Source organism: Sarcophilus harrisii, chromosome 3, assembly GCF_902635505.1.
Source record: "Sarcophilus harrisii chromosome 3, mSarHar1.11, whole genome shotgun sequence".
NCBI lineage: Eukaryota > Metazoa > Chordata > Mammalia > Dasyuromorphia > Dasyuridae > Sarcophilus > Sarcophilus harrisii.
Window position 1 is genome coordinate 339,684,988 of NC_045428.1, and position 26,133 is coordinate 339,711,120.

Here is a 26,133-nt window from a genome sequence, read left to right on the forward strand (position 1 = left end):
TGCAGAAGTGAAGAACTGTGGATATGGAATACTGCATGTATTTCCAGCCTCTATTCATATGTATAAAGATTTTACCAAACTTTTTTTTTATTTAAAAAAAAAAATTCTTTGTTATGAGGGTGGCTCAGTGGGAAGGAGAGATATATTTAGAAATGAATCTGATGTGTAAAAAGAAATTGTTTGAACAACAATTTTAAAAACTAAAAACTAAATTGATGAATATAGAACAAAAGTTCTTATAGTTTGGGTTTTTTTTTTTTTTTGGTATATACAGTCATTCTTTATTTTTATTTTAAATTAGAATTTTTTTCACTTGACTTCAAATTTAATTATGCTTATAGTTTGAAGCTCTATATTTTTGGGGTGGGAGCAGGGGGAAAATTCAATGACTAATATATACAAAATGAAAATAAGTATGAAAAAGTTTGAATAATTTTATTTTTAAATGCAGGGCATATTTACTAGTGGAATATGGGAAGAAAAATCAGATGAAATTTCCTTTGCTGACTTCAAGTTTTCTATCACTCATCATTTTCTTGTGCAAGAATCCAGTGATAAAGAAGGAAAAGAAGAAGTATTAGAAGGTAGATATGTTTTACTATATATATTTTTATCCTTCCCATTTAAGGAAATTATGGGGAAAAAAAATTTATTTCATTAAAAACTTTTGAAGTATTTTTAATGAAATCATTTCTTAGAAGTTTTTAATAACTTTGCCATTTTTGAAATCTATGCTTTTCATAATAAAATCTTTAAACGAGAAATTTTCTTTTGAGTTCCCGGAGAACTAGGTAGTTATATTTCCTTATAATTTGGATAAGCAGCTTATTAAAAATATAAGGATCTTGTAATCAATGTCAATGATCTTGATTCAAAATTGGGAAAACTAATTATATGGTTTGGACATTTCCATCCTATTTTTATATTGAAATGAATTATATAATCTTGTGACCTTATACCTGCCTCTTGCCTTCTTCCCTGATACTCCATATTTTAACATGTTCCTTATCTCAGCAGCATCAAAAACATTTGCTAAATATTGAAGGTATAGTTTAAGAAGAATTATTATTATTTTTTTGTTTCAATTTTTCCCCTCCTTCCCCCCACCCCCTCCCTTAGATGGCAGGATGACCAATACATGTTAAATATATTAAAGTATAAATTAATAACAGAATAAGTATATATATCCAAACCGTTATTTTGCTGTACAAAAAGAATCTGACTCTGAAATATTGCACAATTAGCCTGTGAAGGAAATAAAAAATGCAGGAGGGCAAAAATATAGGGATTGGGAATTCAATGTAATGGTTCTTAGTCATCTCCCAGAGTTCTTTCGCTAGGTATAGCTGGTTCACTTCATTACTGCTCCATTAGAGCTGATTTGGTATTTACATGAACTTGCTTTACAGCCTCAGTGATATATCCCCAGTTGCCAGTTCTAGAGGCAATTTTTGTTGGGGGTTGCAAGCAAATCAGTAACTCCCAGATACATGTAGTGTTATGGGCCATTATTTTCTAAATTCCTTTATCCAAACAGTTTGAGAAACCAAATCTCCCCAGTTCAAAGGAGCTGCTGTTCATTTGCCAGATTTCAAATGTTCGGCAATGTATTCTGGCTGCAGATTTACAAAATAGATAGAATAGATGCTCATAAAAAAAAAAGTTTTAAGTTTGTTGTTATTTTTTTTGAACCAAGGAAAAAACTACTGATGATACATTGGCCTTTTTTTCTTTCTTTTTTTTTTTTTTTAAATAACATGGTTATGGTACTAATGATCAATAGTATCATCTTTGAACATGAAGGGCAAAACTGAACTAAATAACAAAAGGGATGTGTAGAGAGAAGAGGAAAGATAGACAATTGTATTAGTATTTAAATGACCAGAATCAGAAAAAATATAATTTGGAAAAACTTCACAGTGTGAATGAATCTTGAAGCAGAATTTTTAATTTTCAGAGAAGCAAAGTTCAACAGAGTAGTATTCTTAGAGAAATGACATTGAACAATTGACTGAAGCATATAGATTTAAGGATAGTATGCCTTTTTTGTGTCACAAAGTTTTGTCTGACATTCAGCAGTTAAATACCTACTATGTGCCAGACTCTAGGAATACAAAGAAAAAAATGAATACCTTTACTCTTGAGGAGTTTGAGTTTTCTCAGAATATTTTAAAATGATAGAATTTTAAAAGATGTAAAATTTCATAAATAATGCATTTTCTCTAATTGTTTAGTAGGTTTTCCCCTTGCAATGAAAAGATACTAACTTTTTTTAAAAATTACGTGTTCTCACAGATGCTATTCCACAATCTATGCAGGATTTGCTATGCATGAACAATGACTTTCCTCCTAGAGCTCATTGTCTGGTAAGATGGTATGTGTACATTTTATTCATTGACTTTTTAGTATTTTGAAGTATATGATTCAGAGCGATACATAATTAGGATTATATTTCAGAGATGACTAACAGAATATTTGACAATTTTTATTTGGTATGAATGTGAAAGAAGCTTTTTGAATATGATTCAATGTGAAAATATTGATTAAGCATTTATTGATTGATTACTATGTGCTAGTAATTATACCAAATTGAGAATACAACACACAAAAGCACCCTTCCTTCTCTCCAGGAGTTTATATTCTAATGGGAAAGACTATATGCTAATAACTATGTAAATACAAAGTATTTATAGTTTAAATGGAAGGTAATCTTAAAGGAGAATTTGAGAGGGGAGGATAACAGCAATAAGAGAGGGTGGGAATGGTATAGAATCTTGTAGTCAGAGAATTTAGGAGGCAGAAATAAAGGAGAGAATTACAGCTATAGAGAATAGCCACTGCAAAACAGATAGTCTTGTGTTTATAGATTGAGCAAGTAAGTCAGTGTAGCTGCATCAAAGGGCAAAGCAGTGTAAAACTGGAAAGGGAGGAAAGACTGGCATTGCAAAACTGAGTTAGAGGTAATTGAGAACCATTGGAGTTTATTGATTGGGGAAAAAGGGGTATTATTTGGCAGCATCAACAAGCAATCACAGTGTCACCAAGTTTATCATAAGAGAAATAAATATATATGTGGAACTGAAGAGTTTACAGAAATTTTCATATTTATGGTAGTATAACAAAAGGAGGAAAAAAGAACAGACATGGTATGAGAGGGGAAAAGGACAAAACCCTTCCTGAAGAAGGGAAGAAAGAAAATGGCAAAAGCTGCATTCTTTTCTTTTGTGAATCTCTAGATTATGAAGATATCTGCAAAAGACTTTCTTTATTATTCAGTTATTAGGAACATTAATTGTTGTACTATGTTATAATATAGGAGTATCAAACTCCAGTAGAAGGCCCTGTGGGTCCATATTGATATAGAAAATCATAAAGTAAAATTATCTATTTTATTTATTGTATTTATTTTGTTAAATATTTTCCTACTAACATTTTAATCTGGTTCTACTAAATTCATCCAAGAGTTTGAGACATAGGCTCTAAATATACTGATGCTTTCTTCTTACTTTGTAGGTTTGTTTCAGCCTATTCTAGATAACTTGAAATTACTGTAATTTTATTGTTTTAGTTCTTGTGGTTATTTTGTAAAAGTTATTTTGGCCTCTTTTTTCTGTCAGGCAGGTATTTTGGAAGGCAATTATAATATACCTCTTTCAGTGTGATCCCTCCTCACTTTTGAGGGTCTTTTGCTTTATTTTTCTTACATTAGAAAACCAGATAACTAAGTATTTTAGAATTGGGTTTAGATTAAATCATTAGTTTTAATGAGGTTTGAATGAGGAGCTCTCTAAAGAGTAAAAAAGTTGTATATATGTTGTTTTCTTAGTTCCAAGTTCTAGAGAATCATTGTCTTTCTTTTGGTGTCTCTTTAGTATACCCCAGAATGCTGTACTAAGCCTGTTTTGTACTTATAATAAGCACTCAATATTTCACTTAAAAATACTTTTAAAACCTCAATTTAATGGATATCAGTTTTTAAATACTAGCTTATAAATAAATATGCATTGGAATATCCCATTATATTTATCTCACATTACTATGACACTTGGAGATTTAAAAAACAAAGTTAAGATTATTGAAGATTACTAAAGAACTAAAATTCTTTGTACACATATTTTATGAGGCATACCTTAACAGGTTTTCAGAATGTTAAAGTCAAACAAATTGAGTTATAGAGACATATCAGAAAATACTTTTCTAAAATCTATGATGTATAAAAAGTAGTTTTCTACATAATACATTTTATAAAATATATTTTCATGTTATCAAGAACTCATTTAAAAATTGTAAACAGAATACTTGAATGTAAAATTTTACAGCATAACTCAATTTTTTGAAAAATTGAATTTCATATGAACGTTAAACTTCAATTTGATTACAGGTTTGGTTAAGTAAATAAAAGGAAATAAAAAAGAAAGCATTGGGGAGAAAGAAGGTCATTTTACAAGCTTATTTTTTATCACCACCTTAGAGTATTATAAAGTCAGTAGTTGTACAGTGGAGAATAATTGTTTAATATTTTGAGACCATAAAATAGTATTAGTTTTATTTTAGATTGATTTTATTTCCCCCCAAAATTGAATTTTTTAATTATTGTTTTTATTTAAGAACTTGGGAAAATATCAGCAAATGTGAATAAATAAATATATATATATATATATATATATATATATATATATATATATATAGTTTGTTTTTTAAAATATCTATTAAAGTATTATATTTAACATGATAATACTACTTGCTTGTTTGTATCTGAACTTATTTCTAATCTTTTTTGAGTATTTTTCAATATTTCTTGATGTTCTTTTGATCTTTTTTTCTCTTTGCATCAGTAACACTCTTCTCCAACCTCCATTAACTTTCTTTTCTCCTGCAAAATAATAAGCTCTGTCTTTAAAAAACAAAACAAAACAAAAAAAACCAAAACACAAAACACATAAGTATAGTTAAGCAAACAAATCTATATATTGGCCCCATCAAAAGATATGTCTCATTCTGCACTTGTTATTTCATCTTCTTATTGGGTCCTTAAATCTTTCAAAATTATTTTCCTTTACAATGTTGTACTCATAAAATATTCTAGTTCTCACTGAAATGTTCTTATTTCATTCCTTTTTGCATCAGTTCATATAAGTCCTTCCAGCTTATTCTGAATTTGTCCCTTTCATCCTCTTCTGGTATATACTAATTATTTCTTTTTTTCTTTTTAATTTAAAGCTTTTTATTTACAAAGCATATGCATGGGTAATTTTTCCAACATTGACCCTTACATAACCTTTTATTGCAATTTTCCCCCTCCTCTCCACCCCCTCCCCTAGATAGCAGGTAGTCCAGTACATGTTAAATATGTTGAAATACATGTTAGATCCATACATATTTATACAATTATCTTGTGCAAGAAAAATCAGATCAAGAAAGAAGAAAAAGAAAAATTAAGAAATGAAACACAATGCAAGCAAATAACAGAGTGAGAATGCTATGTTGTATTCCACACTCAGTTCCCACAGTCGTCTCTCTGGATGTAGATGGCTCTTTTCATCACTGCACAAGTGGAACTGGTTTGAATCATCTCAATATTGAAGAGAACCACTTCCATCAAAATTGATTGTTGTATAATCTTGCTGTTGCCATGTATAATGATCTCCTGGTTCTGGTAATTTCACTCAGCATCCATTCATGTAGGTCTCTCCAGGCCTCTCTGAAATCATTCTGCTGGTCATTTCTTACAGAACAATAGTATTCCTTAGCATTCATATGCCATAATTTATTCATCCCTTCTCCAATTGATGGGCATCCACTCAGTTTCCAGTTTCTGGCCACTACAAAGAGGGCTGCCACAAACATTTTTACACAAGTGGGTCCCTTTCCCTCCTTTAGGATTTCTTTGGGATATAAGCGCAATAGAAACACTACTGCATCAAAGGGTATGTACAGTTTGATATCTTTTTGAGCATAGTTCCAAATTGCTGTCCAGAGTGGTTGGATCCATTCACAGTTCCACCAACAACTAATTTCTTTACATAGTGTAAAGGTACTATGTTGAGCCATTTCCCACTTGATGAGAATTTCTTTGTTTTCTAGTTCTTTATTACAACAAAAAGTGCAATCCCTTTAGAGTATATTTTTTGTTCTAATATTGCTGTACCTCAAAAGGCATATACATTTAAATGTTTTTTTGGGGGGTATGGCACCAAATTGTTTTCTAGAAAGATTGAATCAATTCACACTTCCACTAGTAATTCATTATTCTGCTTGTACTCCTCCAATATCTCCAAAAAGTCATTTTCTATTTTTGTCATTTTTTGCTAATGTAATAGGTATATATACCTTATACCTTATATAAACTCCTTAGAGCTGTTTTAATTTTTATTTTCAAATAATTAGTGATTGAAGCATTTTCAGAGATTCATTGTGCTTTTTTTATTTTAATAAATCAGCATTTATTCTCCTTGGGGCAATAAACTTTTTTCCCCACCATTTCTGAAACTCTAGGTCCTTGGTCTCTTAGTTCTTTTTCCTGCTGTTATCATCAAACTTTTTCAATGTTTTCTGATCATAACTGGCCGTATCTTTGTAGTTTCTGCATCTTCAAGGACAGACAGTTTCTCAAAACAGTCTATTACTCAGTTTTTGCTTTTTCCCTAATTTGTAAATGTGAAGTCATGAACAAATAATAAGAATGTTTCTGTGAATAATAGCAAAGAAAATTCAATCTTTTACATGTTAAATTACTGTTAAAAATTCAGGTCTCTAATCCCCATTTTTACATTTTTGTAGCAAAATATCTATACATCTTCTTAAATATATTTTGTTAAAATCAAAAACTTTTTGTGTTCTGAAATTTTCTATTGATGGAATTTTTCTTCAAATTTCTCTTTTAGGTATGGACTACGTGAATTTGTAGTAATTGCCCCAGCTGCAAATAATGATGCTGTTCTCAGTGAATCCAAATGCAATCTTCTTCTGAGTTCTGTTTCCATTGCATTAGGAAACACAGGCTGGTAGGTAGCTAATATTTCTAAAAACCTTCATCTGTAAGGTTTTTGTTTATGATTTGTTTTCATTATGATTTGTAAAAGAAGAAATATCATTACTGTGCTTTTTCTTATGATAAGCCCTTAATAAATTCTAGATTGATGCTCTACTTCACTGAAAGGAGAAAAACATCTTGATGTAGAACAGGAAAAACAATATGTCTTGGGCCTTAAAATATTAAATAATTAAAGAATCTTGTAACACATTAACCACCTCAAAATTTTCTTTAGTCAGGTGCCACTCTTCGTGCAAATACATCACAGATGGCGAAGAATGTATGTGGGAGAATGTCAGGGTCCTGGAGTTAGAACTGACTTTGAAATGGTTCATCTTCGCAAAGTGCCAAATCAGTACACTCATTTATCAGGACTGTTGGATATCTTCAAATCAAAAATAGTAAGTGGAGTTTGTGTTTGGGAATTCTGATTAAAGTATATAATTCAATTTACTATTAAGATATTTTTTTAAAAAATTCCTCGTGTTACAAATAATTGTTTTTAAAACATTTGGTAATGTTTTTGTTTAATTATTTATGTGCATTGTGCTTGGGAAAACAAATATTTTACTATCCTTTTAAAAAAAAGATGCCATTATGAAGAGAAATGCCAATTACCAATTATTGTTTAGTAGCCAATCTGAATGATTTCCAGATGGTTTTATGCTATACTATAGATCTTCTTGATGTCTTTTTTTTAACCTCCTTTGTAATTTTTTATTGATTTTTTTTTCCAAAAAAAAAGTACAGTTTCTTTATTTTTTTTCTAAACACAAGAGTAATGGCCTAAAGGCATTTCCACATTACTCTTTCTGACCCAAACCATTATAAATACAAAGGCCACAAGGCTAGTATGATAAAGGTACTTCTGTCACTTTGTAAAGAATAGAATATGCTGGACTGGCCCAAATTGCTTTGAAAGAATGAATCAGAATTCAAGAAGGTTGCTTCTAGCCACTCTAGGAGAAAGAAGATGAGACCATAGAATGGTAGACTTGTTGAGATACCAGGGAATAGGGAATTTAAGATTTAGTTTTGGAAGCCCATTTTGAAGGTAATATTGCCTTAGATTCTGGTGATGCATATTATTTAATTTATAATGTTTTATTGAATGCTATGTCCAGTTACATTGATTTGGATTGTTGTAATGTTAAAGTTTCTTAATGGACAATTAATTTTTATAGAACAGCTCATTTAGGCAATTTTGTTATTAGATCTAGAACTGCACAAAATATTGCTGTTAAATAATATGAGGCCCTATATTTTATAGGAATTCCTAATAGAATATAGTGGAGTTTGTCTTTACATCAGGTCAGAGCTACTCACTTCAGTATATTCACCAGCCTCAGACTCCCTAATGATATAGATTCCAGGAGGGATTATAAGCATGGACCACCACACATAACAAAATGAATCATTTCTGGGAATATAAAAAGCTTTGAGACACTGCTTGATAGTAGACTGTATGTTGGCTTTGTAGCCAGGAAGAGTTGAATTCTATTCCTGTTTCTGCATATTCTGGCTATGTGACTTCTCCCCCCCTCGCCCCAGTATTTTATATTTCCAATTATATGTAAAGATAGTTGGGTTTTTTTAAATATATTTAAATATTTCCCCCAGTTACATTTAAAACAATTTTTTTTGACATTTGTTTTTAAAATTTTTGGATTCCAGTTTCTCTCCTCTATCCCTACTCCTAATCCCTGTTAAGAAACTGAATATAAAATTATACAAAACATTTTCATAAGTCATGTTGTGAAAGAAAACAGATTTCCCACCCTAATAAAAAGAAACCCTCAAGAAAAATAAAGTTAAAAGAAAATAAGAGAGAGAGAGAGAGAGATAGTATACTTCAATCTGTATTCAAGCACAATCAGTTCCTTCTCTGGGAATGAATAGGATTTTTCATAAGTCCTTCAGAGCACTTGTGGATTATTGTACTACTGAGAATAACAAAGTCATTTATATTTGGTCATCCCAGAACATTGCTATGACTTTGTATACAGTATATTTCACTTTACTTGTGTTCATGGAAAACTTTCCAGGGTTTTTTCTGAGAACATCCTGCTCTGTTTCCCAGAGAACAATAATATTCCATCACAAACACATACCACAATTTATTCAGCCATTCCCCAATTGATGGATAGCTCCTCGATTTCCTTTGAGTCGCTATAATTATTTTTTGTACACATTAGTCTTTTTCCTTAAAAAAAAAAAAATCTCTTTTGGTATTCATGCCTAATAGTGGTGGTATTAGATCAAAGGATATACATGAATTTATAGACCTTTGGGCATAAATCATATCTTTTGAGTATTTATCAGTTGGGGCATGGCTCTTTTTTTTTTTTTATATGTATATAAATTTGATTCAGTTTTGTCTATGTTTGAGAAATGAGACTAGAGAAATTTACTTCAAAATTATTTTTACAATTACTATTGCTATTTCCCCCATTTATTCTCTCTTTCCTTTCACTCTATCAATCCTTGAAAGTGCTAGGCTACTGACTAATCAATCCTTCTCCCAATATGCCTTCTCTTTTATCACCTTCCGCCTTTCTATATCTTATTCCCCTCCTATTTTCCTTCAGGGTAAGATATTTTATACTCATATTGAGTGAATCTTATTCCTTCTTTGAGCCAGTTCAGAAACAGAGTAAGGTTAACTCACTCACCCTCTTCTCCATTATAAAAGCTTTTTCTTGCTTGTTTTTTTAAATGGCAGATAATTTATACCATTTTACTTCTCCCTTTCCATTTCTCCCAGTATATTCCCCTCTCATACCTTAATTTCATCATTTAAAAAAAATATTATCCCTTTATATTCAACTCAAACCTCTGCCCTCTTCTTGTCTATGTATACTCCTAACTCCTATAATAATGAGAAAGTTTTTTAATTACAAGGATCATCCCTCCCATGTAGGAATGTAAACAGAAAAATCTTATGAAGTCCCTTATGATAACATTTTTCTCATCACTTCCTTATGTTTCTCCTGAATCCTATATTTGAAAAACAAATTTTCCATTCAGCTCTGGTCTTTTCATTACAAATGCTTGAAATTTTTCCGTTTTATTAAATGTTCACCTTTTCCTCTAAAGAATTATATTCAATTTTGCTGGGTAAATGATTCTTGTTTATAATCCTCACTCCATTCCTTTCTGGGTTATAACATTCCAAGCTTTCTGGTCCTTTAAAGAAGAAGCTGCTAAATCTTGTGTATCCTAATTGTGACTCCATTATATACTTGAATTGTTTTTTTTCTGTGTGATTTACAATATTTTTTCCTTGACCTGGGAGTTCCAGAATTTGGCTATAATATTCCTGGGAGTTTTCATCTTGGAATCTCTTTCAAGAGATGATCAGTGAATTCTTTCAACTTCTATTTTACCTTTTGGTTCTAGAATAGCAAGATAGTTTTTCTTGAAAGATGATGTCCAGGCTCTTTTTTTGATCATTACTTTCAGGTAGATCAATACTTTTTAAACTATCCTTTCTGGATCTATTTTCCAGGTCAGTTGTTTTTCTAATAAGATAGGTTCACATTTTTTTCTTTTTTCTTTTTTGATTTTGCTTTATTTTATCTTGATTTCTTATAGTCATTAACTTCCATTTGTTCTATTCTAATTTTTTTAAAGTATTATTTTCTTCAATGAGCTTTTGTGCCTCCTTTCCCAGTTGGCAAATTTTGCTTTTTTTAAGGCAGTCTTCTCAATAGCTTTTTATATTTCCTTTTGCACCAGTCAATTCTTTTCCTAATTTTTCCTCCATCTCTCTTACTTGATTTTCAGAATTCCTTTTGAACTCTACTATGACCTGAACCAAATTCTTATTTTTGTTAGAAGTTTGGGATGAAAGAGGTTTGACTTTGTTACCTTCATCTGAGTGTGTGTTTTGATCCTCCTTGTCACCATAGTAACTTTCAATGGTCAGAAATTGTTTCTGTTGTCTGCTCATTTTCCTAGCCTATTACTCTGCTTAACTCTTTGTTAAAGTAGGGCTGGGTTTCCAGGGTGGAGGGGGCACTGTCCCAGGTTTTAGGGGTTTTATGCAACTGTTTTCAGAAATCCTTCTAGGGACCTAACCACAAGCACTCTTTTCTGCCCTGGAGCTGTTAGATGTGTCCCTGCCCCCCATTGTAGCTACAAGATCTAGTATGCTAAAGCCACAGTGCTGCTTTGCTGGGCCTGGGACTCCTGCTCTGCTTCCACAGACCTTCTCTGTTGACCTTCCAAGTCCTCTTTGGTGTCTTTGTCTAAAAGCCACTAGTACTGGTGCTGATTCAGAGACCCCTTGTCCTGTTCTTCTTACTTGTGGGGCCAGGCTGGGGCTGTGCTGACATGGCCTGTGCCAGGTCACTGGACAGTTGCCCTAGTGTCACAGATCTTTTCTGCTGACTTTCTAAGTTGCCTTCAAGGAAAATGTTCTACTCTGTCTTTTTGGGTTTTCTGATGTTCTAAAATTTTAGAGTCATTATTTAAAGGAATTTAGAGTGGTTTAGGAGAGAGGTTGGATGAGTTTCCTTCCTTTACTTCACCATCTTGGCTCCTAAAGATAGTTTTCAACTTCATTTTTGTAGGATTTTGATTTCCAAATTTTTTTCCTTCCCTCGCTTTTCTCTTCCCTTCTTAAGGCACCAAGCAGTCTGATATAGGTTCTACGTGGACAATCATTTAAACCTATTTCCATGTTTATCATATTATGAAAGGAAAATCAAAACAAAAGGGAAAAAACTATGAGAAAGTAAAAGTAAGCAAAGGAAAAAAAAAAGGTGAAAATAGGATGTTTTGATCTGCATTCTTTCTTCATGGTTCTGCTTTTGGTTGCAGATGGTATTTTCCATCCCAAGTCTAATTAGAATTGTCTTGAATGACCACGTTGCTGAGAAGAGCTGAATTGATCATTACATAATCTTGTTGTTAATTGTCTACAATGTTCTCCTGGTTTTGCTCACTTCATTCAGTATCAGTTCATATAAATCTTTCCAGGCTTTCCTGAAATCAGTCTATTCATCATTTCTTATAGAACACAAATATTCCATTACATTCATGTGTAACCATATGAACCACAACTTATTCAATCAGTCCCTAGCTGACGGGCAATCACTCAGTTTTCAATTCCTTGCCATTGCAAAAAGAGCGGCTACAAACATGTGCGTTCTTTTTCTTATTTTATGATTTCTTTGAGACACAGACCCAGTGGGGACACTGCTGAATCAAAGGGTATGAAGTTTGCTAGCCTTTGGGGTATAGTTCCAAATTGTTCTCCAGAATTGTTGGATCATTTCACAACTCTACCAGCAATGCATTAGTGTCCCAGTTTTGCCACCTACCCTCCAGCATTTATTAGTATCTTTTCCTATCATTTTAATAATCTGATAGGTGTGAGGTGGTATGTCAGAACATATTTTTAAAAAATTAGAATAGAATAAATGGAAGTTAATGACGTTATAAGAAATCAAGATAAAATAAAGCAAAATCAAAAAAAAAAGAAAAAAATTGTTTTAATTTGTATTTCTCTAATAGTAGAGATTTAGAACATTTTAAAAATATTACTATAAATGATTTTAATTTCTTCATTTGAAAATTCATATCCTTTGACCATTTATCAATCATTATCAGAAGCACTAGGTGTAAAAAATTATTTCCCAACTTTCTGTTTCCATTCTAATTTTGGCTGTATTGGTTTGTTTTGTGCAAAACCTTTTTAATTTAATCAAAATTATCTATTTTGCATTTCATAATGTTCTATAACTTCTTTAGTCATAGATTCTTCCCTTCTCCAAAGATCTAACAGGTAAACTATTCCTTCCTTGCTCTCCTGATTTGCTTATAGAATCACCATTTATGTCTAAATCATGAACCCATTTTGACCTTGTCTTGGTATAGGGGATGAATTGTTAGTCTATGTCTAGTTTCTATCATATAATTTTCCAATTTTCCTAGCAATTTTTGGTCAAATAGTGAGTTCTTATCTCAAAAGGTAGAATTTTGGGGTTTATCAAACAGAAGCTCACTATAGTCATTGACTATTGTGTCTTGTGTACCTAACCTAAGGAATTTCATTTTCTAGAACCTCTTTTTTCCCTAAAATGACAAGCGCTGATTATTTTTCACATGTCAGTGCTTTGAAGTGCCAAGGTAGCCAAGATTAGAAGGAAAGCAGCAAAGTGGGGGGAAAAATTATCTCTGATAACTCTATGATAATGGGTTAATTTCTCAAATAAATGAAACAAAGTCAGATTTATAAAAATAAGAGGCATTTCTCAGTTGATAAATGGTCCAGAAATAGAAAAGGGGGTTTTCAGAAGATAGCAAAGGTATAGTACCATGAAAAAATGCTTAAAAGAATTATTGATTACAGAAATGTAAATTATATAACAACTCTGAGGTACCATCTCATACCTATCAGATTGGGTAACATTAAAGAAAATGAAAATGGCAATTATTGGAGGGGATGTGGAAAAGTGCATACATTAATGCATTATTGGTAGAATTGTGAACTGATCCAACTATTCTGAAGAATAATTTGTAGCCCAGTGGGTTATAAAACTATGCATATTCTTTCACCCAGTAATACCACTAATAGGTTTGAATTTAAAGGAGATTCAAGAAAAAGGAAAAGAATCTACATGTACAAAAATATTTATAGCAGTTCTTTTTGCAGTTGCAAAGAATTGGAAATTGAGGGGATACTTGTCAATTGAAGAATTGGCTGAGCAAGTTGTAGCATATGATTGTGATGGAATACTGTTATACTATAAAAATGATGAATGATGACAGTGATTTTAGGAAAAAACATAACAAGGTCTATATGAACTACTGCACAGTGAAGTGAAAAAAAAACAAAAAAACACAGTAATATCACTATGGAAAGGTGTTCAACTGTGAAAGACTTTTCAGTTCTGCCCGAGACAATTCCAAGGCACTCTTGATAAAGAAAAAAAAAAATGCTGTCTACCTCCCGAAAGAGAATTAATAAATTCTGACTATAGATTTAAGTATAATTTTTTCACTTTTTTTCTTGCTTTTTTTTTTTTTTTTTTTTTTTTTGCAACATGGTTAATGTGGAAATATGTTTCCCATTATTTCATGTGTATAATTGGTATCATTATTGCTTGTCTTCTCAATAGTTGAAGGAAGGAATAAAAGGGGGAAAATTTGGAACTTAGAATTTTAAAAAGGATGTTAAAAACAAATAATAAATTAATTTTGTTTCTAATATGATTGTACTTGGTAGAATTTGAACTCAGGAATTAATTTTCTACATGTAAAAACAGAGAGGCAGTTTTGTTCTGTTTTTGTTTGCTCTGCTTGTCTTCTCCCCCCTTCCCTCCTCTTTTCTAGGTATTTTATATGTTAAACAGAGCAGCCTATCATACTAAATAAAGAACTAACATGTGATATGAGAGACCACTTTGCTATATATAAGTGGACTTAGAATGAGAAAGATCTGTGTTCATATCCCATTTATGTCCTTTACTAGCCTTGTGACCTTAGGTAACCTCTCTTGATTTTTAGATTTTCTCACCTATAAAAATTAGACTAATAACACTTACCTTGTAGTGTTATTTTGAGGAGACCTTTAAAATCTAAAAGGTCAGGGATTAGGACTTGATGTGTGATTTTTTTTTTTTTTTCATTACTGCAGAAAATTCCCAGATGAAGAAACTTCTTCTACCAAAGCAGATCAACTGCTTTGCAACTTATAGAGTGACCTAAAGCATAGGGTTTAAATGGCTTGCCCAGGGTTATACAACTAGTAGGAATCAGAGGTAGGACTTGGACCTAAATCTTCTTGGTTTGAAGTCCTGCTCTGTTCACTTCACAGCTTTTGACCTTAAAATGATGTATGTATGTGTTTCTTCCAATCTGAAAATTCAATTTTATTGTGAATAAAATTAATTTTTTCCTGTGGGGGGAAAAGGAGCCCTACAATTGTTGGAGATTTATTTTGTTATCATTATTAGATATTGTAATATTTTTCTTTTAAATATTTTCATGATTGGATCTTGATTAGTAATCCATCAAGGAAATTTAAGAAAACCATCAGGGAAAGTAGAGACAGAGTAAGTAATTTAGCCAGGAAAAGGATTATTATTTATTGGGCCCACTGTTATGTTATATGTCAATGACATTTGAAAGATTGTGAAGAATAGGCTCTTCACTACAAGACTGGAGAAGACTAATCTGGCAGAACATGATGTCACTGTAAATGTTTGCCTAGATTTTGACATTGATGCCAGTATAAGCTAGATAGTCTTAGTTAAATGGATTCTAAATCTTTTGAATGCCTGTGTACAGAGAGGAGTCATTACTGATTACTTGTGACTTTGGAAGAAGCGTTGTAATAGAGTGCTCTCTGGGCACCCCAATCTGTGCTTTATTTATCCTTTACTATTATTGAACAGTATGATGAAATTTTCATCAGTGCCTTGAAGAAAGACATAATTGCCAGCTCTATCAGATTTGAAGATAAAAAAAACTTGGCGGTATCACTAATATACCTGGAAATAGAGCAATCATAGAGAGAGATCTCAGTAGACTAAACAATGGACTAAATGTCATAAAATGAAAATTTAATAGGAATAAACATACAATATTACATATGGGTATGAGAAGTCAATTTCATAGGAATAGGTGATTTATTTCACAATCATTATTTATATGACGAGTTACATAAAAAAAGTTAGTATTTACATGATGCCTATTTTTGCATTAATTTTCCAGGGATGTCCTTTAACACCATTGCCGCCGGTTAGCATTGCTATTCGATTTACTTATGTTCTTCAGGACTGGTTACAGTATTTTTGGCCTCAACAGCCACCAGGTAAGAAAATATAACTTTTTTCTTTGATAATGTTTCAGTTATCTTAGTGAAAAGGTTAATATTAAAGAAAATATTTTCATTGTCAGAATTTTATAAGAATTGGTTATATATTGTACTTTTTAATTTTTTATATGATATATCTGATTTCATTGTGTTCTTTATCATTTTCATCCTTTTTTACTTAAAAAGCTCTGTCTGGATTATTTGTTGTCTTAAGGAGAGGGAAGTAACGCAAAGTCTTACAAAAACGAATGTTGAAAACTATCTTTACATGTATTTGGAAAAATGTTATTGAAATTTTTTAAAAAGCTCTGTTGTTCTTAAATTGGGGTGCCATATTTGCCTTACATTTGACAATTTGTCTTTGGAACCTAATTTTCTATAGAAATCACTCTTCTACTGTAAACTGGCAAGCAATAAATGATTAAAATTATATTCTAAAATTAGATCTAAAAGAAACCATACCTCATATGCTAAGAACAGATGTGTAGGAAGATTTTGTTAAGCATAAAGTTTGAGGAGGTGATAAAATTATAAAGGGGAAAGAAAGAACAAACATTTATATAGCACTATATGCCAGGCTCTCTCTTATATTAAGTGCTTTATAAATATCTCAGGAAAGAAAACAGGTATATACATACTTATTAATGATAAGGAAATTGTGTACATATAACTATAGTAGGTAGTCTTTGGAAGTTTTTTGTGGCCTGAAGTTTTATAATCCTTCAGCTAAACCTATGAAAGTAAAGATTCTAAAAGACAGAGGTAAAATCACAGTGGGTATCCATTGAGAATAACTTGTGCAAAGGCTCTAAAAAGGAATGTCATGTGTGAGGAACAGTAAGAAGCTTAGTTTGGCTGGATTGTAATTGCAAGAAAGTAATCCCTAATAAGGCTGTAAAAGCAATTATAGTCAGGTTGTGAAGGATCTAAAACACCAGAGGAGTTTATTTGATCTTAGAGGCAGTATGGAACCACTGGAGTTTATTATTGGGGGGAGGGGAGTGGCGTAATTAGACTTATTAGAAAAATCATTTGGACTAATGTGTGAAGGATGGATTTGAGAGGGTAAAGAAGAACAGATAACCCCATTAGTAGATTATTGCAGTAGGTAAAGTTACTAAGGCCTGAGTTGGGATTGTGGATGTGTGAATAGAGAGAAGGGAGAAGGATATGAAGTTTGGTGCCTAAAGGATGGTGTTGCATTTGATATAAATAGGGAAATTCATAAGAGATGTGAATTTTGAACAAAAATGAATTCTATTTTAGACATGTTGATTTAAGTGTTACAAGACATGTACAGTAATTTGAAATGTTTTAAGAAGCAAGTGGTATTGTGAATCAGCAGATCAAGAGAGAGACTAGGGTTAGAAGGTCATTTTTGCACAGAGGTGATATTTAAAGGAGCTCTTGTGGTCCTGAAGAGAGTAAAACAAGAGGCAGGAGGAGAGCCATATTAGAACAATGTCCTCAAAATTAAGAAAGGAGAAAGTATCCAGAAGGAGAGGATTGTCAACAGTATCCACTGCCATAGAGAAGTCAAGAAGAAGAAACTTTTTCACTATTTCCCGTGAGATTCTTGACTTTTTATTCTTCCAGATGAATTCTATTATTTTTTCCCTGGCTCTATAAAGTAATACATTGATAGTTTGATTGCTATGGCACTGAACAAATAATTTAGGTAGTATTGTTCCTTTTATTATATTGACAGATTCCTCATAAGCAGTTGCTATTTTTCCAATTAATTAGATCTGCATTTGTATAAACAGGATTTTATGATTGTATTTATATAATTCCTGTGTATGTCTTGGCAAGTAGACTCAAAATTTATATATTCTGTAGTTATTTGAAATGAAATTCCTCAGTAACTTCTCTTTCTGTTTCTTCCTTCTGAGTTATGTTAGTTATTATACACAATCACTAATGATATATGATTTTATATATGCAGATTATATATGGTATAATTTGCTGGATTTGTCGTTTTTTTTTTCCAATAAGTTTTTTGACTCACTAGGGTTCTCTAAGTAAATGATCATATCATCTACAAGAAGTGATTGTCTTCTTACCTCTTTGTCTTTATTATCTACTTATTTTTCTTGTCTCAGAATATTAGCTAGCATTTCTAGTATTGTATAATAATGGAGTCTGTGCTTTACCCTAATCTTATTGAAAAGGCCAAATTCATTCCCACTAAATATAAGGCTGTGGCTATTGGTTTATTTTATTTTAATTAAATTTTTTTCAATTAGCAAAAATCTACTATTTTTCCCTACCTCCCCTTTTCCAACTAACAATGAATGAAAAACAAAACTCTTGTTAAAAATTGTGTAATTAAGCAAAATAAATTTCTGTATTGGCTATGTCTAATAAATAAAGTTGTGCCTGTATATACACACATATATGCAGACACACACATATCTCTAAAGTCTTTCATCCATCTAGAAGTGGGCAGCACGTTTTGTCAATAATCCTTTGGAATTGTCGTTTATTGGTATGCCAAGTTTGAATCAGCTTTGATCCTCTTATTTCTTTAGTAACCTCTGGCCCTCTGATTAGATCCTCTCACCTTGGGCTCCAGGGCCTTCATTTAAGGAAGAGACCTAACACAGTCTTCTCCCCATTTCCCCAGTAATTACAGTTGCTTTTGGCCTTACTTGTACTTTCCCATCCTTTTCCCACCCTGGATATTTCTCTTTATCCATTTCCTCACACTCTCTTTCCTTTACTTCTCAGCTTCCTGTTGTATGTTATCTTCCCCAGTTCTATTGTAAGCTGCTTGAGACCATGGATTTTTTTTTTGAGGGGGGGGACGAGGGGGGAGAATATCTCTTTGTATCTCTAGTGCTTTGTGCAGTATCTAGCACATAGTAGGCATTTAATGAATGTTTTTTGATTATTAACAATTGAACAGATGTAAAAAAATTACCCTGGCATGGATTCTGTCAATAAAAAGTTACTATAAAAAAATAAAAAATAAATAAAAAGGCATTTGTGTATTCCAAAATGCTAAAAAGTAATTGAACAACATTGTATAGTAACCTGGATATGCAACTAAGACTTATCAAGGGTGAGTAAGTGATGAGACCAGTTCCCAAAACATATAAATAAAAATAATAAAAATAAATTATTAATAATAAAAAAAACAATTGAACAGAATTCTTAAGACATCAAAATTGTTTATCTTCACAGTATTGTTATCATTATATAAATTATTCTACTTCTGTTTGTTTCACTTTCAATCAGTTCATACACCTCTCCCCACAGTTTTCTGAAATTATCCTCTTCATAATTCCTCATAGCACAATTAGTGTTCCATCACATTTATATACCATAATTTGTTAGGCATTCCTCAATTGATGTATACACTTTGTCAGATTCCAGTTTTTTGATAGATATTTGTACATATTCAAGTTAAATTTTTGTTTTGCTTATGCTAATCCTTTCCTTTTCCTCATATCCCTATTGAATAAAATGGATTTCTGTGCAGTTCTTTGTGTATATATACACATATCTATACATAAGTATGTACTCATAAAGATGCATATGAAAATTCTTCCTTTGACCAATTCAAATGAAAGTGAATTAGCTGTTATTTTCTACCTTCTTGTCTGTATAGACAGCACTGTTTTTTTTTTTCTTTCTTTTTTTTTATTAGCTTTTTATTTACAAGATATATGCATAGGTAATTTTTCAGCATTGACAATTGCAAATCCTTTTGTTCCAAATTTTTCCCTCCTTCTCCCCACCCCCTCCCCCAGACAGCAGGTTAACCAATATATGTTAAATATGTTAAAGTATAAGTTAAATACAATATATGTATACATGTCCAAACAGTGAATTTGCTGTATAAAAAGAGTCGGACTTTGAAATAGTGTACAAATTAGCCTGTGAAGGAAATCAAAAAATGCAGGCAGACAAAAATAGAGGGATTGGGAATTCTATATAGTGGTTCATAGTCATCTTCCAGAGTTCTTTCATTTGGTATAGCTGGTTCAGTTCATTACTGCTCTATTGGAACTGATTTGGTTCATCTCATTGTTGAAGAGGGCCATATTCATCAGAATTGATCATCATATAGTATTGTTGTTGAAGTATATAAGGATCTCCTGGTCCTGTTCATTTCACTCAGCATCAGTTCATATAAGTCTCCCCAGGCCTTTCTGAAATCATCCTGTTGGTCATTTCTTACAGAACAATAATATTCCATAACATTCATATACCACAATTTATTCGGCCATTCTCCAATTGATGGGCATCCACTCAGTTTCCAGTTTCTGGCCACTACAGAGAGGGCTGCCACAAACATTTCTTGCACATACAGGCCCTTTTCCCTTCTTTAAAATCTCTTTGGGATATAAGCCCAGTAGTAACACTGCTGGGCCAAAGGGTATGCATAGTTTGATAACTTTGAGCATAGCTCTCCAGAATGGTTGGATGTGTTCACAATTCCACCAACAATGTATCAGTGTCCAGTTTTTCTACATCCCCTCCAGCATTCCGTATTATCTTTCCCTGCCATTCTAGCCAATCTAATAGGTGTTGTCTTAATTTGCATTTCTTTGATTAATAATGACTTGGAGCTTCTTTTCATATGGCTAGAAATAGTTTCAATTTCTTTGTCTGAGAATTGTCTGTTCATATTCTTTGACCATTTATCAATTGAAGAATGGCTTGATTTCTTATAAATTAGAGTCAGTTCTCTATATATTTTGGAAATGAGGCCTTTATCAGAACCTTTGACTGTAAAAATGTTTTTCCAGTTTATTGTTTACCTTCTATTCTTGTTTGCAATAGTTTTGTTTGTACAAAAACTTTACAATTTGATATAATCAAATTTTTCTATTTTGTGATCAATAATGATCTCTATTTCTTCTTTGGTCATAAATTCCTTCCTGTTCCACAGGTCTGAGAGATAAACTATCCTATGCTCTTCCAATTTATTTATAATCTCATTCTTTATGCCTAGGTCATGAACATATTTTGACCTTATCTTGGTGTACGGTATTAAGTGTGAGTCAGTGTTTCTGCTATACTAATTTCCAATTTTTCCAGCAATTTTTGTCAAACAGTGAGTTCTTATCCCAAAAGCTGGGGTCTTTAGGTTTGTCAAACACTAGAGTATTAAAGTTATTGGCTATTTTGTCCTTTGAATCTAACCTATTCCACTGATCAGCTAGTCTATTTCTTAGCCAATACCAAAAGGTTTTGGTAATCACCAGCACTGTTTTTTTCTCAAGAAGTCTTGGAAATCTTTATTTCATTAAAGGTAATTTTTCTATTGTAGGATTATATTTAGTTTTTCTCTGGCAAATTTTTTTGGGGGGTGGGGGGGTCTATATTTTTTTGTCTTATATTGGTGGCTGCTGAATCTTATGATTCTGGTTGTGTTTCCTTGATGCTTGAATTCTTTTTGGCTGCTTGGAAGTATTTTTTTTTTCCTTTGACCTGGAAATTCTGGATTTTGACTTTTAATTTTTCTGGGAGTTTTTATTTTACAGTGGCCAGTATATTCTTTCTATTCTCAGCTTCTAAGGCCTATGGGCAGTTTTCTTTTGTGAATTTGTTGTTGTTGTTGTTTCTGACTTTTCAGATAGTCCAATGAGTTTTTCTTGATCTATTTTCCAGTTGTTTGTTTTCACTATATACCTTACATATTTTTCTTTTTTTACAGTCTTTTGACTTTGTTTTAATATATCTTTTCTCATGGAGTTACTGGTTTGTATTTAATCCAATTTAATCTTCAGAGAATTTATTGCTTGGGCAAGGTTTTATAGTACACATTGTAAGCTATTTCCTTTCTAATTCTTTCTAATATCACTTTCATTTTTCCCCAATTTAAAATTTTTCTTATCTTCCAAGAATTCTAGATGAATTCATACTCAAGCTAAACACAAGGAAACTAGTATTTGACAAAAAACAAACAAACAAAAAAAACATGCTGGGAAAATTGGGCAACATAATGAGGAAAATTAGATTTAGCCATACCTTGACTACAATCTCACCCTGAATCTTCACTCATATAGTGCCTCATATTTCATACAAACATAAATTCCAAATGGACACATGATCTACCTACTATCTATATGAAAGATTAAATCATAAACAAATTATGGAAAGAAAAACTTATCTGCCAGAGATATACTTAATGGACAAGATAAAAGCTTATAACCAAAAAAGGAATAGAAAGTCTCAAGGAAGATAGGATATTTTGATTACATAAAATTAAAAATTTTTGTGCAAACAAATCTAATAAAGTCTATGTTGAAAAAAATGTTTTCAGGGAATTTCTCTGATACAGGTCTCAATTCATAGATTTATGAAAAATGGATTCAAATTTAAAAGAAAAATAGCTGTTCTTCAATTAAAAAATTGTCTTAATAATATGAACAGTCAGTTCCTGAAGGCAGAAATCCCAACTTTCTGAAGCCATATTTTTTAAAACTCCCAATCATTACTAATTAAAGAAATAAAAATTTACACCATTCTTAGATTTTTGTCTCAGACCTAGCAGCGTGCTAAAGATGACAACAAAGAAAGATGATAGACACATTGTTATCCTGTTAATGAAGCTGTGAATGGACACAACTATTCTGGAAAATTATTTGAAATTATGTATTAAAAAATTGCTAAATTGAGCACATGCTCTTTGTCCTAACTTAATACTGCTAGTTTCTACCCAAGATAGATCAAAAAGTGCAAAATATATTAAATGATATAGCAACTCTATTTTTGTGGTCTCAAAAAGTACTGGAAGCTGTGGGGATATCTATTAGTTAAGGAATAGCCAAATAAATTGTGATTTATAAATTTGATGGGTACTCTGATCCTGTAATAAATGAGGGAAAAGATCATTTCAAAAGGATATGGAAAGATTTATATGGCCTGATGCAGCTTGAAGTAAACAGAAGATTAATTTAAACTATAACATAAAAATGAAAAAATTTGAGTACTTATAAGCTAATGAAGAATAAATAAGGCAAAATCAGTAGGATAATTTGCATGTTAATAACAATTTATAGGAACTATAATTAGTACAATAACTATTCATGATTCCATTGAATTGACGTTTAAACATGCTATGTATATTATAGAAATGTCAAATTTAGGGTGCAGAATAAGATGTTTGTTTTTGTATAGGACTATTGAATTTGTTTTGCTTAACTATTTTTTTTTTTAATTTTTTCTTATTTATGGGACTTTTTGATTTTCTTTTCTTTATAAGGAAGAGAAAATAGATTGGTGTTAGTTTTTTTAAATTGAAAGATATAGCGAGGGTGTGGCATATGGTATACTTTTAAGATAAAATCATTGTATTTTTTGTTTTACTTAGCTGCTATGCTTTGTGACAAGAAACCTCTCATGAAGTAAGAGTAATCTGTAGGCATATGTAAATTAAAAATAAAACATTAATAAAATTTTAAAAAGAATAAAGAACTTAGGGGCAGTTAGTTGGGGTAGTGGATAGAGCACCAGCTCTGAATTCTGGAGGACCTGATTTCAAATTTTACCTCAGACACGTACCACTTTCTAGCTGTGTGACCTTGGGCAAGTTATTTAACCCCAATTGCCTCAGCAAAAAAAAAAAAAAAAAAAAGACTAAAGAACCCCATTGAATGGCCTCAACTGTTACAATAAAGTAAGAGATGAGCTACTCTTCTAAAAAAGAAAGGGGGGGCAATACGGGTGGTGGAGGATTGAGGAGAAAAGAGGCTTGCAAATGCTTTTGTGGGGAATGAGATAAAAAAAATTAATGAAGGAAGAATAAAATAATTTATTTATTTTAGAGAGGGCCTAATTAAGTTGAATAATACTTCCCATTAAAATAGCTGGCCAAACAAAATACAAAACATGTTTTCTTTAGAAAGAATTTTTAAATCAAGGAAAACTTTTCTTAAGCTATATTTAGTTTGCTATTTTTATTAATGTACAATGTGCCTTTTAGATTTTTGTATCTCTTAAAAATCTACATTTTGTAATAATTATTAATTATTGTTCCAATTGTTAATGTAAATATTAATGTAATATAAAATAATGTAAAAATAAAGAAAATTATATAAATTGCCTTTTAATAAATTCTTATGACTCAAGCAATCAATTAAGCTGCAGAAATTAACTGATTAGAGGATTTCTTAACGTTAGTTATTCATTTAGTTATTTCTTCCATGACAGTGGATGATTGTCAAAGATGATTTTTACCAAATCAGAATGTATCAAAACTAAACAATAAGCTTTGATTTTAGGAGTTTCCATTGCTTTTCATAAAATTTCAAATTACACATAACTTTTGTTATTTAAAAAAGAAGTAAATTCTCTTGATAAATATATTCAAAAGGATTAGGTTCTTTTTATGTACAGAATATTTGTTACATCATAAGGTTGACTCACTGAAATAGTGACCTTAAACTTTAAACCAACTAGCAGTTACCTTTACAGTGGAAAAAAAATTTATTTGTACTTTCAGTTATATTATTATACTCTGGGGTAGTTTTGTTTTCTTTTTGGTTTGTTTTTTTAATTTTGTTTCTTTGCCAGGCAATTGGGGTTAAGTGACTTGCCCTAGGTTTAAGTGCATTAAGTCACACGTCTTTTAAATGTTGTGTTAAGTGTCTGAGGTCACATTTGAACTCTGGTCTTCCTTACTTTAGGGTGGGGGTGCTCTGAATACTGCACCATCTAACCACCCAGTTATATTGTACTTTCAATCAGAAAATGTTTCGTGTCTTCCTCGTTTTCGTTACTAAAGAATGTTGATTTTTGTCTGATTCTTTATAAAATATTCTAAAATGAAATAATATGAATAAAGTGCTTTGTAAAGGTAGGTAGGTAACACAGTAGTAGTAGACCTGGAATCAGGAACATGTTAAGTTCAAACCACCCTTAGACATTTACTAGCTAGATTACCCTGAACAAATCACATAAACTTTGCCTCACTTTTCTCTTTTGAAAAGTGAGCATAATTATAGCACCTACCACCCAGGTTGTTATGAGGATTAAATGAGATAATATTGTAAAGCATTTAATACCTAATCAAATAGATTATTTTGGTTATCTTATAGTGCTGAAGCCTAAAGTACTTGTAGGCTAGGGTATGATTTTAGGTTATCCTGTTTACCGAAATAATCTTATATTGTAGAAATAGAACATTTGTCTTTTAAAGACTTAATTTAAATTGCCTAGGTTTCCTATCTCTCCATATTTAACTAAATCCCATATTATGGACAATTTTTCTTTTTGTTTGTTAAAATCAGATATAGATGCCATTGTTGGAGGAGAAGTTGGAGGCTTAGAATTTGGGAAGTTACCATTTGGTGCCTGTGAAGATCCAATTAGGTAAAAATATGTCCTAACCATTTAAACTGTACTTCCAAACCACGATGTTTAATCAATGTCATTAGATTCTTTCTGAGTGACACTGCCACCTACTGGAATGAGTAATGTCCTAGGAATAATCATCTGAGATTCTGGTTACATTGGATTTTTTGTGATAACTGAGAAGTTGTTATTTAATATTTAAGAGATTTCAATAATAATTCAGCGATTATGTTTTATACTAGCAATACAGGCATAAAGACAGATTTGAAGTTCTTTTAAATGGTTTATACTTTTGGATATGATCTTTGAAAAGGAAGGCTTAGCAGTCACTTAACCAAAGAGGTATATGTTTTTTAATGATATGGAGAGTGACCAATATTATTTTAGTAATAATGAAAGGAACTATTTCTAAAAAAGTTGTTTTGTTTTGAATGTAACAGTGATAATATTTAGAAATAACATGACAATAAAGAAGTAAGAATTAAAGGGAAAGGAGAAAACAGTGAGGAAAGGAAGTATAGATACTTTATGAGAAGCAAAAATAGTATAGGTAAGGTGATTTTTCTAAGCTTCTACTCTACTTTTGTCAAGATGTTACAGATAACCATCCAGAGATTAGGAAGAGATCCCTGAGATAATAAATTGGATAGAATATATGGGAATTTAGACCAAAGGTTGAACCTGAAAAGAACAAATTTAATAGCTATGAGCATTTAGTAGCTCACACAATGATAAATTTGAAATCTTGTATAACTCCTATTTATTGACTTTTTAAATTTATTTTAGTGAACTCCATTTAGCAACTACATGGCCTCACCTTACTGAAGGAATCATTGTGGATAATGATGTTTACTCGTAAGTGTGTTCATATTAATGAATTAAGCCTAAATACTGTAATATTAAAATTAATTGCCATATATTTTTACCAGTTCATTTTTTCTATATTTCTTTTTATTTTAAAATT

The 26,133-nt window shown here is 31.5% G+C and overlaps 1 protein-coding gene across 4 annotated transcripts in view; it reads left to right on the forward strand.

Moving 5' to 3' along the window:
- RAB3GAP1 (RAB3 GTPase activating protein catalytic subunit 1) overlaps positions 1–26,133 on the forward strand; it is a 95,430-nt gene that overhangs the window by 30,677 nt on the left and 38,620 nt on the right. For all 4 annotated transcript variants that reach the window (XM_031960002.1, XM_003763817.4, XM_031960000.1 and 1 more), the window contains exons 4-10: positions 452–584; positions 2,296–2,374; positions 6,885–7,004; positions 7,269–7,434; positions 15,758–15,857; positions 25,106–25,187; positions 25,956–26,024. In XM_031960002.1, coding sequence (XP_031815862.1) covers positions 452–584; positions 2,296–2,374; positions 6,885–7,004; positions 7,269–7,434; positions 15,758–15,857; positions 25,106–25,187; positions 25,956–26,024 — 749 coding nt within the window. The remainder of the gene's footprint in view (positions 1–451; positions 585–2,295; positions 2,375–6,884; positions 7,005–7,268; positions 7,435–15,757; positions 15,858–25,105; positions 25,188–25,955; positions 26,025–26,133) is intronic.